At 37.7% G+C, this 15,433-nt stretch overlaps 1 protein-coding gene across 16 annotated transcripts in view; it reads right to left on the bottom strand.

Moving 5' to 3' along the window:
* The window catches only part of MBNL1 (muscleblind like splicing regulator 1), a 146,507-nt gene that overhangs the window by 32,893 nt on the left and 98,181 nt on the right, over positions 1-15,433 (bottom strand). For 15 of the 16 annotated variants that reach the window (XM_080929417.1, XM_080929414.1, XM_080929408.1 and 12 more), the window contains one exon: positions 1,596-1,766. In XM_080929417.1, coding sequence (XP_080785543.1) covers positions 1,596-1,766 — 171 coding nt within the window. Of the gene's footprint in view, positions 1-547; positions 659-1,595; positions 1,767-15,433 lie in introns of all 16 variants that reach the window. The other variant, XM_080929415.1, reaches the window with a different exon arrangement.

Raw genomic sequence — 15,433 nt, 5'->3', positions numbered from 1 at the left:
CCAATATTTCAAAGAGATTATCTTTGACAGTTTTCCCCAAGGCTAGCATATATGACTTTGGATGAGCCATGACAGCAGGATTTAAGGACAAGGTCAGGAGATGGGCCTAGGCTTCATCAAGAACTAAGTTCTCAGGGCTGCATTGCAGACTATCCTCCTCCATCCCAGACCCACACTTGCCTGACTCAGAGGTGCTCTGGGTCACAGAAAGCACAGAATGCCATTAAGGATGATGTACAGGTTAAGTGGATAAAAGGCCTTCCTATCAAAGAGAGGTAACCTTATGCACTAAAGTAGAAACTTTCAGATCTTTGAAACCATACATGAGGGCCAAGTGCACTAGAGATGTTTAGAACTAAATTTTCTGTAAGAAAAAATGATTATACAAAACATTCTCAACAAAATGAAAATATGTTATCACCATAAAGACATAAAATAAGAAAATGCCATAAAAATAAAGATATCACATTTTAATTAAGCCCCCAATAATGGCATAAAATAAAAATCAGATTAAAATGATAGAGAATTAATTATAATATTCTCTCACCTCGACTGTACAGTATTGATAATTGGTATCACTGCCGGTGTAATATGGGGATCCCTCCCACCTCGAAATGCAATCCCCCCCTCTTTTTTGGAATGATTGTTGCATTAAGTTCTAAGAGAGAATAATAATTACATTGAGTTCAGGTGTTAAAATGTATTAGGAAAAACATCAGTTAGCACACATGCTACAATTAACAAACTAGAAAAACATGTGTTCTCATGATCTTATAACAGTTCATAATACTGTATCAATAAATTAATCAGACATATTCTGATCACTACAAATTTTATCACATATGTAAGTAATTTAGAATTTCTGTACAATAATTAACATAAACACTATTTTACCATACATTAACCATTACATAGATAAGATTATTAAAATTATTTACCACATGCACATCAAAAAATCTAAACATTTAAACAGGTATGTGTATTCATAAACAAGTTACCTACACACACAACTAAAAAATATTAAGTACCTATGATCATTCACAGCTACTTCTCAAAAGCCCTTGGGCCTTTGTCATTTTGATTACTTCCCAGCCATGCTTATGATTTGCTACTGTGAAAAACTCCTAGCATTAGTGACTGCGGAGTGATTTCAAGTTACGTTTTCCACAAAGTCTCCTTCTTGAGAAAGAAAACAACAGGGATTCTCTTCCAGGAAAGGAGCAAGGAAGAAATAGCCTTAAAATTAAAGACTAATATTTATCATTTATCAGTTTTATTTTTCTTTTTCAGAAAAATATTATTATCATCTTTACAGGAAATTTGGAATGCATTTTAACTAAACTGAGTTTTATGGCTACTTTAAATAAACATCAAGTTGACATCTGCAAGTTAAATGATTAATTTTTAAGAGAATGTCAGCAGGACTAAAATGCTAGACTGTGAATTGCCATAGTTCTTTGACATGAGGATGAGTAACCTCACGGGGTAAAAATACTCAGCAACTGCCATCACTGCCTCTGCACACAGTCACTGTTTCAAGACAGACATGGAACACTTGGCCACACAGACAGGGATGGGGTTGAAAGTGTGCTCACCACGGGCTGCAATGGGGCGCCAGGCATCATGGCATTGGCTAACTGCATTTGCTGGGCCAGCATGGCCATGTTCTTCTGCTGAATCAAGTTATTCCGCCCATTTATTTCCAATTGTGTTTTTAAATGTGGGGGTGGATGAAGATATTTGCAGTTCTCTCTGGAGCAACGACCCTAAAAGATAAAAGAAACAAGAACCACTGTTAACTAAAATTTAACTGTAAAAATAAACTGTAGAAATGACATGCAAACATGCCATCTAAATCTGAGTTTTCCCCACAATTTATCATTCAAAGCATTTTTACATGTTAAGAATAAGTAATGAATTCAACCACAAATGTATTATTAAAATGAAGATTTAAGACATTTGAAAAGTTTAAAAGCTCAATGAAGTTTTTTCAGTTTAATAATGTCAGTGTTACTGTTTCCAGTTTAAAGGTTTACTGATTTAAAAGTAAACCTAAAACATAGCTGTCAAGTAAAGAACCTTGAAAGCTGGATACAACATCTTCATTAACAACATGAAGTCATATAAAGGAAGTTTGTAGCTGATGTTTTATCTCTACTTAGTTGGAACTAACTAGCTTAGAGGACTCGGAGAACATTGTTCCTGCAGGAAAATGGCTCCAAGGAGACACCAGTGCAAACCAAATGAGAATTGCTATAAAGCCCCCGACATTGGAAATTCCATGGCTGAAAAGAGAGCTGCCTTGTTCTCACCGCGAAGAGGTTTAGAAGTTAGTCAAATACTGGTTAGATATGAACCTTTCAAATACTGTCCCATGACCCCTGGCAAAGAACTGACAATGAGAAAGGTAGAAACAGATAAATCCCCAAAGCATACAAACTGTATTTATATAATAAGTATGTGTCTGTCCTGGAGGACTCATCAGAAGCACTTATTAAAGTCTATAATGTGCAGACCATGGGAACTACTTCATTCATCCTGACACACACACTGTTGGTCAGTCTCAACAACTACACTAAGAATGTTTTCACCACAGAATCTAAGTGTATCTGCTTGTTCCTTCACAGGATACAAAAGATTAAACTCTTCATAACCTTTTCTTTTCTATAGAAAAGTAAACTCTGTTTAATATAACTTTGAATAAATTGGAAAACTGATGTTTACAATAAGAAGTAAGTATTCTAATCCAAATGCTCTATTTAGGTTCTCAAACTTTAAGATGTTTTAGAACAGGTCTGCACTGTGTTAATAAGAACACTGCTGTGAGTTTAAGACTGTGTGTAGTCTATAGCTTCTTTCCTCATTTGCAGGTCCAAAGGAAACTCTATTCCCCAGATTCTGGCTCATTTCCCTCACTGTGGTCAGAGGCACACAGGAGCCATTCCTCACCGCTGTCAGAGGCACACAAGATCTGTGGTCCCTTTTAGCACAGGAAAATAAGTGCTGGTCTCTAGACTCTCAGTAGCACAAGTGTCTTTTCAAGGATTTTCTGACTCCAGATCCCTCCTAAACTTCTCCAGACCACGACTTTCCCTACCCCAGCTTCTTTCTTCATTTAATCCTGCCATTCTGGCCATGCACCCTCTTTGTTCTCAGTCTCCTGTCTCCCCTTGTCCACACCCTGCCCACCTCACTGACAGCTCTAGTCTGTTGGTCATACTCACTCTACTTTTTCTCCCTGCACTGGACTCTTCCAGCTGCCTCTAACCGTATCCTCTCTTATATCTACTATAAAAGCCTTTCCCTCAACCATACCCCGGAGTGGTCATGTCTGGTGCCTAAACCCCCAGTTTATAGAGCCATCTAATGGGCAAACTGCATAAGGCACTAACAGTTATTAAACATACCCCCCTCCACAGCTTAAATGCATAGCAAAGGGAAGTAAAAGGCAACACCAACAGGTTATCTACTTTATCTGCTAGGTACGACTTTTGATAGGTCCACAGATAGACTCATGCTTCATAAAGTGGCTTATTTCAGTCAAATAACCATGCCTGATATATGTTGTGCTCATAGGAACATTGTTAGCTTAAACGCATCTCAGTGAAAAACAACATCAAGAGCAACTTAGCCCCACATGATAAACCACACACAAATCAATTTGAAGTCAGATGACTGGACAAAGTAAATAAGCTCCCAAGTGCCACACACTCTGTGTACAGAGCTCCCAGGAGACATAATGCCCATTCAATATAAAGATGAACTGGCTGCAGCACAGTGGTTCTCAGTCTGTGGGTCACGATTCCTTTGTAAGTCACCTAAGACCCCTGGAAAACACAGATTTTACATTAGCCAAATTCCAGTTATGAAGATATGGTTAGGGCGTCACTGCAACAAGAGAAACCATCTCAAAAGGCTGCAGAACAAGGAAGGTTGAGAAGCACAGTTTTAACACAATATCCGGTTTTCTTCTAATCTCACATTTTCTACAAAACTGGCTTGAGGAGTATGAGAAGGTGCACTGACCCTATGACCCAGCCACAGTCAGTTCTCTCTGATCAGGTGCTTTAGCTCTGCAAACAGCACAGACAGCCTGGAAATGGATGAGCACCAACAGTTGTTTTGTGCAATGTCCCTCTCAGTACCTTCCTGACCACACAGCATCCATACCCTCTAAGAACCCAGCTTTGACTACAGTAACAGAAAGTGATTTTGTGTGCTGCCTATAAATTCTGTATCAGTGCATTCTTTCAAACTTTTGTTTTTTCAACATTTATTTATTATATGCCACAGCATTCTTATGTGGGCCACGGAACAATTTATGGGGGTCAGTTCTCTCCTTCCATCATGTGTGTTCAGGTTGTTAGAATGACAGCAAGAACCTTTACTGACTGAGCTATTTTGCTGACCCATCTTTCTTGAAATTTAGAAGCTTAGACATATGGATACCATTCTGCATACACTCAGTGGGGAGAGATATGACTTGACTATATTTATCTGTTACTTAGTTTTATTGTAATAAGCCCTCAACTTCAAAAAGCTGTGAGTATATCTTAAACAGGACATTCCCACTCTCCATCCTATGACTTTTCCCTTCCCCCCTGGGGACAGTTGACCAAATATCTACTCATTTCACATAAAGAAATGGCACCAATCCCACCAGAGTTGAAGTTGTCAAATCAATGGATTTACTGGGGTTTCTTACACAAGTATGAGTGAGGGTTATTTCGTAGTGGTAGTGTCTGTGCCCACAAGTCAGGGCCAGAGATGTGAGTTTTAACAAAGAGTTAGTTAGTTCTGGCATAGCAAAAAACACTTCAGAAGAATTTTCGTGCCAAACCACAGGAGTTTGCACTGATATGCACAGGGAAAGTAACAGTAACTCATGCAAGGGACATTTCAGAAACTCCATTTTTTAGAGAGTTTAAATCAGATTTGGGGGTTGACAGACTGATAAATGGTTGTGGTTCTACAAACAAAAAGATGATGAATAAATTAGAATAAACATCCCATTCTAGAGTATTACTTACAAATCTAGAAACACAAAAGAACTAAAACCCTTCAACCAGTATTATAAGTGCCTTTGAGAATTATGATAAAGACACAGCATCATCCCTGTCCATCTTCCCAGGCTCACCAGCCTGACGCCCCACCCCCACATGGGAAGCAGCTACACAGAGAATGGATACAGTTCCTAACAACACATTCAAAGATAAATTGTACTCTACTTTCATTCTTGTGCTAAGGAGCATAAATTACAAACTAAATTTTACAACTCTGTATTTTGAACTATGCTGGCATAATAATGCTTTTTTCCAGACAATAATTTAACCTCATCATACTCCTTTAAGCATAGACACACATTGGCACTCACATGCACTCATGCATGCACATGTCTGAACGTGAATGGGAATACACACATAGTAGAAGGCAGATTGTGAAGGGTGGGAGATCCATGTACACATTCACTGTGTTTGTATCTGGCACCATAATATATAGAAAAACACACTAAACTACAAAACCAAAGTCAAATTTGTATGAGTTATTCATCTCTAACATTTAGATACGTCACCACAGCACAAACTGAATTGGGTGTAGGATTTAAAAATGTGAGAACATAAAATACATGTGTGTGGGGGCGTGTCCAGTGTCCTTACATTACTTGCTCTTTATCTTTTGAGACAGTGTCTCACTGAGCCTGGAGGACACTAACTAGCCAGGTAGCTGCAGAGATTCCCTATCCCTGTCTCCCAACACTGCCATTATATGCAAACTCAGCCATGCTGAGCTTCTCAGGCAGAGCTGGGGATTCAAACTCAGGTCTTCCTGCCTGTCCTGCAGGCCCTGTGAGCCAACTTTCCAGCCTGAAACTATATTATTTGGTTTCACAGGCACATGTAGTTGCACATACATTCTAACAGTAGGAAGACTGGTGGCTTTGCTACCTGCTTGTGTGACTTCATGGAAATTGGTGAATTCTATGTGGCCATGTCTTCTCAGAATGATCACAGCGCACTCTGCCACTGTGATAAGGGAAACCCAGAAGAGCTCAGCCACCTTACACATGGTAACTAGCAGAGTAGGCATTCAATAACTCTGATTATCTTCTCTTCCCTTGCATTTGTAGAATAAGAATAAACAAAATGATTCAATTAAGCACTGCATCATTAAAAAGTACTAAAAATAATGCGGGTTAGAACCCAGTGAAAAGGTACACCAATGATTAATAATAAAGGCACTGTTTCTTCCTTAATCACCACCCACCAAAGAAAAACTCCATGTTAATCCTTTTATTAGCGTGGGAGTTTTGTGCACTGCACCTGTTAATTCTGATGCAAACTTATTTTAAGATAACTGTTCAACAACTAAAACCAACAGCAGTGACTGAGAACACACTCTAGTTTTTATATTAATATTTGATGCTTCTGAATTTAAGGATAAAGTCATCTAGCTTTAAAAATTGCAACAAACTTTTTTTTTACTGAAACAAGTAAAATTCTTCAAAACAAATATGTGGTTCATTGTTCCACCTTAGGATTTAGGAAAACACATTTATGTTTATAGTCTATGAATGTGGAAACGTGGTGACTAGATGAAGAAAATATATGGGTGTGATCCATGAGACGTGCACACAAAGAGGGAAGATAGAGGACACAGTAAGTGCCAAGCAGCCAACAAGACAGAAAGGATAAGACTGAATGAACCAAAAGACAGGAACTTAGAAAACCGAAAATGTTTTTTTCTGACATATTTTTAATATTTATTTTAAAATCCTACTAATGATTGAAAATAAAACAGTATGTAAGTTAGAAGGCAGGTAAATTTAATAATACAAAGAGATCAAAATAAAATTTTATTTTCTTTCTTTTTAGAATTTATTTTATACATGTGTACACTGTCTTCATTCACACCAGTAGAGGGCATTAGATCTCATTAAAAACAGTTGTAAGCCACCATGTGGTTGCTGGGAATTGAACTCAGGACCTTGGGAAAAGCACTCAGTGCTCTTAATCACTGAGCCATCTCTCCAACCCCAAATTAAATTTTTAATGCTTTCTCTTAACCTTAACAAAGAGTCACTATGACTGTTAAATCAGCATCAGACAAACTATCCCGCTGCTAAATGGTAGTAACAGCTAGAATGAAGCTGCCCAGTCAGGTCTGGGTGGACTCTAGACTAGGGAGGCAACGAACAAATACAGGAGGTGCCACCTCAGGGGCCAGTTTCAGCTTCCTTTGGCAATACTGCATTTCTCCTAAGGTTCCTCAAACTTCAACCGTTTATTTCAGTGGTTAAAACAAAACTAGTATTTTCTTTGGGACAGCAGAAGCAAGCATGGTTTTAAAGTACTTTCTTAGCCCGAAAATATGACTGTGAAACTGACAGCTTCCTGTTGAAACTTAACAGCTTTTTCTTTTCAGCTGATATATATTTTCCCAAAATAAGATTATTAATGTCTCTGGTCACCAAAACATGTAGCTTCTCACTTCCAAGACATATTTTCTTATGATTCCAACATATTGTTTAGTTATTGATCTAATGTTACTCATAATATGACATTAATATAGTTGGATTTCTATTTTCAATTGCCATCATGTAGATATGTGCACTGTGTATGTCTGGGGACATGGAGGCCAAAAAGGCATCAGATCCCCTGGAACTGGAATTACAGATGATTTGAGTCATCATGTGGTTGTTGAGAACTGAACCTAGGCCTTCAGAAAGCACAGATTTGTTTTTAACTGTTGATCCACTGCTGCAGCCCCTGAGATATGTAATTCTACCATTAACTGATAGATTTATAACAGTCTATATGATTTACCATAAGAAAAATATAATTTATCCTAACCTTCCAACATCCATATATAAATCAATCCTTCAATTTATTTTTTTAAGATGAACATGCATTCAACTAACATTAGGAATCATTTTATTTGATTTTATTTTATTTGTGTAGAGGAAAAAAATCAATGAAACTAAAACAGATTGCATTGAAGTGCATATTTCTTTATAGCTTACTTGTTCCCATGGAGGGCTTTTATACATTTGCAAGCATACCTGCGCCATAAAAGACATTCTAGCTTTCTTAACATTAGCATTATTGACAATTAGGGCCATTTATAGATGTTGTTGTGTAGGGTGTAGTACCACAGGATGTTTGGACAGCACCAGATCCTGTAAGACTATTATGCCCAGCTAGGGACAGCAATGGCTGTCATTAGGCTAATTACCAATTGAAAGAAAAACACTGATTGATATCCAGTGAGATATACTGGACGCTTTATATGGAGCTAGGGATGCCATAAGAAAAATTTCACAAACTGGTTCATTTACACAAAAATTAATTTTCTCAGACTGAGAAGCTCAAAAACCAAGATGATGGTCCTATTCTGCCCAGTTTTCAGTTAGTTCTATCCTTTGTCTTTGGTTCCATACTGACTCCCTTATTGTGCATAGAAACAGAAGGAAACAAAGGGAGGGAAGAAGGAAAGGAGAAAGGGGGCTGAGGAAGGTAGACAGAGACACTACCACTCTAAGCTCACTTGTAATTCCTGATTATATTAGACTATGGCTTATCTTATTTCTATTTTTAAGAACCTCATTTACAAATCTACCCTGATATTAAGACTCTAGTACATTAATTCTGCATGGACAGAGATACATATAACTAACAATAGCTAATATTCTAAAGAGAGCTCTATGTACTCTAAACATTTCATCATTTTAAATGGAGAGGGTTATTCTGGAAATTTTCTCAAACACAAAGTACTAAGTTTATATTGAGAAACTCAAAGGAAAAGGAGTTATTCCCTCTAATTTAGCCAATGACTAACAGCTGCAAACTTCAAAACCCTGAAAAGCGTGAATGAGTTTCAGTATTCACTTATTTTTCTTGTACATTTCTGTAAACAGTCTAAAAGTTAAGATATTTCCTAGAGGCTAGTACAATAAATTATATCTCAACTTCTCATAGTTAGTTTACCATAGATACAAAATATATATTCAGCTGAAATAGAATGCACTGGGGATTTAGGTTCTTTTCTTTTCTGGTCTCATGACAAGCTCTTATTACACACACACACACTCACAGCCTGTTGACTTTATAATTTATTATTACTTGAAGAAATACTGGTTCCATTTAATATGAACAAACTCTGTCTTCATCAATATCTAACTGGGTCATAAGCGGGAGACTTTAGGTAACAAGTTTTAGCTATTTAAAGAGCCATTTACAGAACTCAATAGCTGTTCTAGGCAGTATTTGTAGAACATTCCTAAGGATTGATGATGAAGATCTTTGTATATCAAAACCAATAGTGACATTTACACTATCCCAAAATACCCTACTTGCTGACGCAGTATCAAGGCACTCTACCACACTGGGATACTGTGACTTTCCCAGAGGCCCAGGAGCTCACATTGCACAACTCCATTAATCATCTTGGAAATGACAAAAGTGAAACTCTATACCTCTGCTTGGTGTTCTGAATGCATGAGCTTTGGGGAGGTAGCTAGGGGGAAGGGGGAGGAAGTGAAACTGTAGCACATCACAGACATTCTTGTCACAAACAATACTATATGTCTCCTGCAGCAGCTTTTGCTTATGAGGATCACATACACATGCAGCTGAGACAGCAGGTTTTATCTGCACAGCCATTGCCAGAAATCCACATCTATTTAGAGCTGCCTCTGATAGGCTGTCATACAAGCAAACAGTCTTGCTTTTTTTCTTCTACATGTGGCCTCTATGCTACCGAATGCTGTGGAGGCTTTGCCAGTACCATCAATATTTCTGGTTACACACACCTTGTGGGTTCAAGAGATGGATCCAGTCTTTATCCCTGAACTAAAGTTTATATAAGCTTGTGAAGTCCAGTGCCATTTGGTAGGTGTCAGTACCATTAAACAGCCCAACAAGTGCTGTCTGCTTTTTTTTTTTTTTTTTTTTTTTTTTTTTTTTATGGCATCATAGATCTGGTAATGCCAGATTGTTACATTGTCTGTCTGTCTGTCTGTCTGTCTGTCTGTCTCTCTCTCTCTCTCTCTCTCTCTCTCTCTCACACACACACACACACACACATACACACACACACACACACACACACACACACACACACACACACATTCTCCCAAATTGCTTCAATTATTTTTCAGCACAGTGACTATGAGACTTCTAAACTATGGCCAAACCATTTGTGATGTTTCACAGATTCCAAATCAAACCAGCTAATAATCAAAAGGGCCAGTGTTTACATAATAATCTTTGGTGGTGTCTTTGTAGAACATGTTTTCAGCTGCAGAATGACAAGTGACTTACAAACAGTATACACATTCGCCACTGTGATATTACAACATGGATGTTTTCAGCTGCAGAATGACAAGTGACTTACAAACAAACAGTACACATTCGCCACTGTGATATTACAACATGGATGTTTTTCAGCTGCAGAATGACAAGTGACTTACAAACAGTACACATTCGCCACTGTGATATTACAACAAGGATGCTAACATGGCAGAAATAAGAAGGAGGTAAACTCGGGTGAAATATATGCATACTTTTCATATCCAGTTCTTAGAATTGTGAATGCAGCTATTCTCATACACATTCAGAAAAACTTTATCTTGTATACTTCCCTCCTTAAGCATTGATTTACAACCAGAAGATGCATCTTGTTATGATACAGAAAGAACAAAGGTTACATGAGGCTTCTGTGTTAAGCACTATGCTGAGCACATTATGGACAATGACAACTCTGCTCCAGCATCACAATCATTCTGCAGTTTCATTTACTTTGCTGAAGCACAGAAGTCATATATGAACTGCTTATAAATACATCCCTGAACCCAGCAGATCCCAGTCTACTCACTGAGCTGCAGCTCCTAGCCACTGTACTGGGACACACATTCGTACCGATTGCATTAGGTTTTGTCATCTTTAAGTGTGAGTACCTAATCACCAACTTCACAATAAAACTACAAATGGCTCTAGCAAGAGCATGTCCTAACTAAATGAGGGACTCTTCTAATGTGAGTTGTCAAAGGGAAAAAATTCCAAGATGTAAGCTACTAATTTTGGAAGTTAGTCCAGATAGTATTGCAAAGTACAATTAAAAACAATATATGTCCTTCTAAGGTTCATTCCCAGCACTAACAGCAGACCACAGAGAACAGAGGACCATCAAGTGAGTTAGAGTGACGCTCCACGCTCTATTTCAACAGACACTTTGAGTGGCAAGAGGTGAGTGAGCAGTATTTCATGGACCGGTTTGATGTGTATACATCAAAAATTAAATAAATGCCTTACATATAAATGTACATACATATAAGTGGAGCATCTAGAGAGAAATAAACCAGGTAAGCTTTAGGGGTCATGCTGCTTTATTCATAGATATAAAAGAGACTAAAAAAGAAATAGAATAGTAAACTCTGCTTATGTTGATATGAAAAAGACACTATATTTATTCCTGCTAGATCCTAATAAGCCTACAAATATAATAAAGAAAATCTTTACTTTAAAAATTTAAAATAAAATTTTTACTCATTAAAGTGATACCTGAAAGTTATTTACTCATAACACATTTCAAAGTATAGTTACATCAAATATTAATATTTTTACTCTATATCTTCAAAATATACTAGCTGTGATAACATATCTAATGCACAGAGTTGCTGCTTAACCAATTTCTCATATTACATGAACAGCTTTAATGGCTTTCACTAACTAAAATCACACCACCACCCTCCTCTTCAGGCTTTATAAATATCACCAACGTTGCCAAATATGGGATTCTTTCACTCCGACCTAATATTCCAGTGGCAGTCTTTTGCAAGCCTATAGGATTCCTAACTGAAAATACATTGACCCTTTCTGTGCTCCTAAATGCCATTCAAGGACAGGATAAAATGCTACTGCTTTGAGCAGGTGACAGTGACAGAGACAGAAGGAAAGGTGAGAAGACCGTGTTCAGGACTGCTTCATCAGTGTCTCTTCCTGACAGAACTGCTATGTACCTGAACAAAACATGCTTCCTGACACTGGTTCTGTTCCTATGGGGAAAATACACCCCTTCTCCCCTCCTTATGATATTCAGCTAAACTTGTACACAGCTATCAGCTTTGACTTGAGACTGCAATGAAGAGAAAGAAAATGATTTCATGAACCAGGAACACAGCTCCACTGGGTGCTAGATGCAGCAGCATTAGGGTGAAAAAGATCTTGAGGCAGAAAACAGTATTACAACACAAGGTTATGTGAGCCTGTTTCCTGTACCTTCCTCACTCCCAGGTCTCCCACTAGCTTCCCAGAGCAGCACTTCAAATATCTAAAGAAGTAACACCTAACAAATACTACCTGAAGCTTATCTCAAGGAATAAAACAGTAGACACATTTCATATTCTGAGAATGGGGGGATATTATAAATTAATAAAAGTAAGTACAGACCACTCACACACACACACACACACACACACACACAAACACACACACAATAGAAAACCACTATAAAGGAGTTTGACACTGCAATCATCCTGTGAGCATAAGATCTCAAAAACAGCTTAGTTCTCCCAAAGCTGCAGTGTGCATTTTACGTCATTAGGATAGAGCTGTGGATCCTCGCAAGAGCAGACATGTAATATGTGTACTGAGTAGCATACCCACCGAGAGAGATGTGTTTTTATTTTCCTTTGAGCAACACTCGCCTCATGCTGTATACATGTACCTATCTTCCTCCCCAGCAAATGCTTTCCAGAAGAGGGTTTCTGATGCCTCATAGCTCTTGTACCCACAGCCTAGGTCAGGGAAAGCTGACCAAAGTCACCATGGTCATGACTGTTTCAGAAAGGATTTGATAATAATGTAACTTACTTTGAAATCCATCAATTTTATACCACAGTATTTATTCTCTTTGAACTACAACCAAACATATTAAGTTTAGTTGCTTTCTTATACTAAAAAATTATTTTCAATGTTTACCAGTTTGTAGAGTTGGAGAAGGCATCAGAAAAGTTGATTCACAGTGGATCTATTCATAGATGATGTTTGCTGAAAATGATAGTCTCAGATTTTTTTTTTTCTGTATTTTCTCCAGGACCTTCACTGACTCCTATCATCTGCATTTGAAGGAAGTTGCTTTCTGTTCTATTTTCCAACCCTATATTCCCTTTGCTTCTTTAACTACTGCTGGTCAAGCACAGCCCTGCGAGCCTGCAGGTAGAATCTCAATAGATGCAACTCTGTCCTCTGTCTGTGGGAGTAAGTATGAAAGAGTGAGTGCACCAGAATGATAGAAAGCTTTCTGTTCACTTCTCACTAGGGGTGCTGTGTGAGTGCAGCTTCCTCCCCCATGACTGCTAACTTCAGCCGTGGTCTGGACAATGGATGGAAGTGACTAGATCGCAGTCATTTCCTAGCATATTCTACCCATCACTGGAACCTTGCAAGCCTTGCTTTCTATCACCTGGGTCTCTCTCTAAAGAAATACTTTGTTTAAAGCATCTTTTTCTCCTCTTCCTTCAGCCTTCCAGATCTTCATAAATTTAGAGTCTCTTTTAATGAGCCAACATGTACTATGCCTCTAGTGACTTCAGATGCCAAATCCAGACTCCAGTAGAAAGAAAATTCCCCAGAGCCAAGGTGAACATTGTTCCCTGCAAGGCTGAATTGACACTCCTCAGCAATGACTCATACATATTGGATGTTTTCTGTATGTACATTTCAAATGTTATCACTTTACCCTTTTCCCTCCCCCTCCATTTGCTTCCATGAAGATGCTCTCTCTCCCAACCACCCCTCCACCTCAGTTCCTTGGCATTCCCCTACACTGGTAAAACACACCTTCACTGGACCAAAGGTTCTTTTATATTAAGAATCTGATTAATTGTCTACTAGTTGCCTTGGTCGTGGTGTCTGTTCACAGCAGTAAAACCCTAAGACACTCTTCCTACAATATCTCTGATTTTGTTAGAGACAGAAAGCTAACTAACCCACTTAATACGTGTTGTTTTCTTCAGCTCTGAAGCCTGCAACTGGCCTTCTGCCTCTAAGTTTTGCTTATCTAATCTTGCTATTTTGAAATGGAATCACACTATATGTAAGTTGTCATGCCTGGCTGCTGTGTTTTTGATGACTAAATAATATTCCATTATGTGTAAAAAAAAAATCTGGGTGCTAGTCTTGAAAAGTGGTCTGACAACAAAATAAATTGTTTACAGATTTATTTATAACAAGTGGCTATCTTCACATCACATTTGTGAATTCTTTTCAATTTCTTTCTTTTTTGTTGTTTGTTTTCTGTTTTTGTTTTGTTGTGTTTTGTTTTTTGTTTTGGTCAGGTACAATATACAGATAATACTGACTTCAGTAGCTTTTAACTCAGATGAGAGGTAATTTATACCAGCATGTGAATGAACCTTCTGATGAAGATAGGACTAACACAATCTCGTTAATACATACATCTTCACAAATGTTGCTAAGAGACATTTTGCCTACTCCAGGTAACGTAGAATCTAGAGAACACTACAAAATCCAACCTAATGGTTTCCATTTAGGACTCTTTAAGTAAAAACTGTAAAAGTACATCAGTGCCCATCCTCTGCTCCCAGAAATTCTAATTTATCTAGTCTTGACTGAATTCTAGATACATGTGAAAGCTGCCACTGGCCTGGAATAAATACGTTCTCTAGAGTTCTTTTAAGATTAATTTTTGTCAGGGTCTTCACGATTTATTATAATCTTTCAAGTAACTTCCAATTTTGTTTTGAAGGTGTTTATTAGCTCTCTGAATGGGAGAAATAGGAGAAAGACCTCTTCATAATGAATTGCAAGCTAGATCTGCTGCCTGTGGCTCCTTTAGATATAAGACCCCAAACAAATATCAACAACAGCTGTATGATGAGAAATTATCTAGAACATGTTGTTATTAGGAAGTAAAAAAATTCTAAAAGAAATTTAGGAAAGCAGCTATGCTACTACTGGGCCAACCTGAGTTTAAGTGTTCTGTTTGTTAAAATGTCCTCACAACAGGTAGTCACGATACAGATAACAAATTATGTCAATAGTAAATCCTACACAGCTGCGGGAGTCATTCACATCTCTGGTAATTCCTGTGGTAACTACTAGTCAATACTGATTTTTCCAACTCAATTACAACATATGTATGTTTAGATAAAATTTTTTCTAGTTTCAGCAATTGTTCATAAAAGTATATTGTCATATTATAAATTTTCAAGGAAACAGAAATGAAGGATTAGGATCAACATAACATCTGTGGAAACAAATGAGTAGAATCCCCTTTTCACTTTCATTTAATAACTACAGGCATCATTCGAAAGTACCGTGTTTCCTTATTCTCACAAGACCTACTGTTAATAACTTGTCCAAGATCAGAAAGGGCTAAAACACTTACTTCTCAAGTCTGTCTAAATCTCATT

Source organism: Micromys minutus (genome assembly GCF_963924665.1).
Source record: "Micromys minutus genome assembly, chromosome: 15".
Classification (NCBI taxonomy): domain Eukaryota; kingdom Metazoa; phylum Chordata; class Mammalia; order Rodentia; family Muridae; genus Micromys; species Micromys minutus.
The sequence above is the reverse complement of the archived record's forward strand: the minus strand, read 5'-3'. Positions and strand labels throughout refer to the sequence as shown.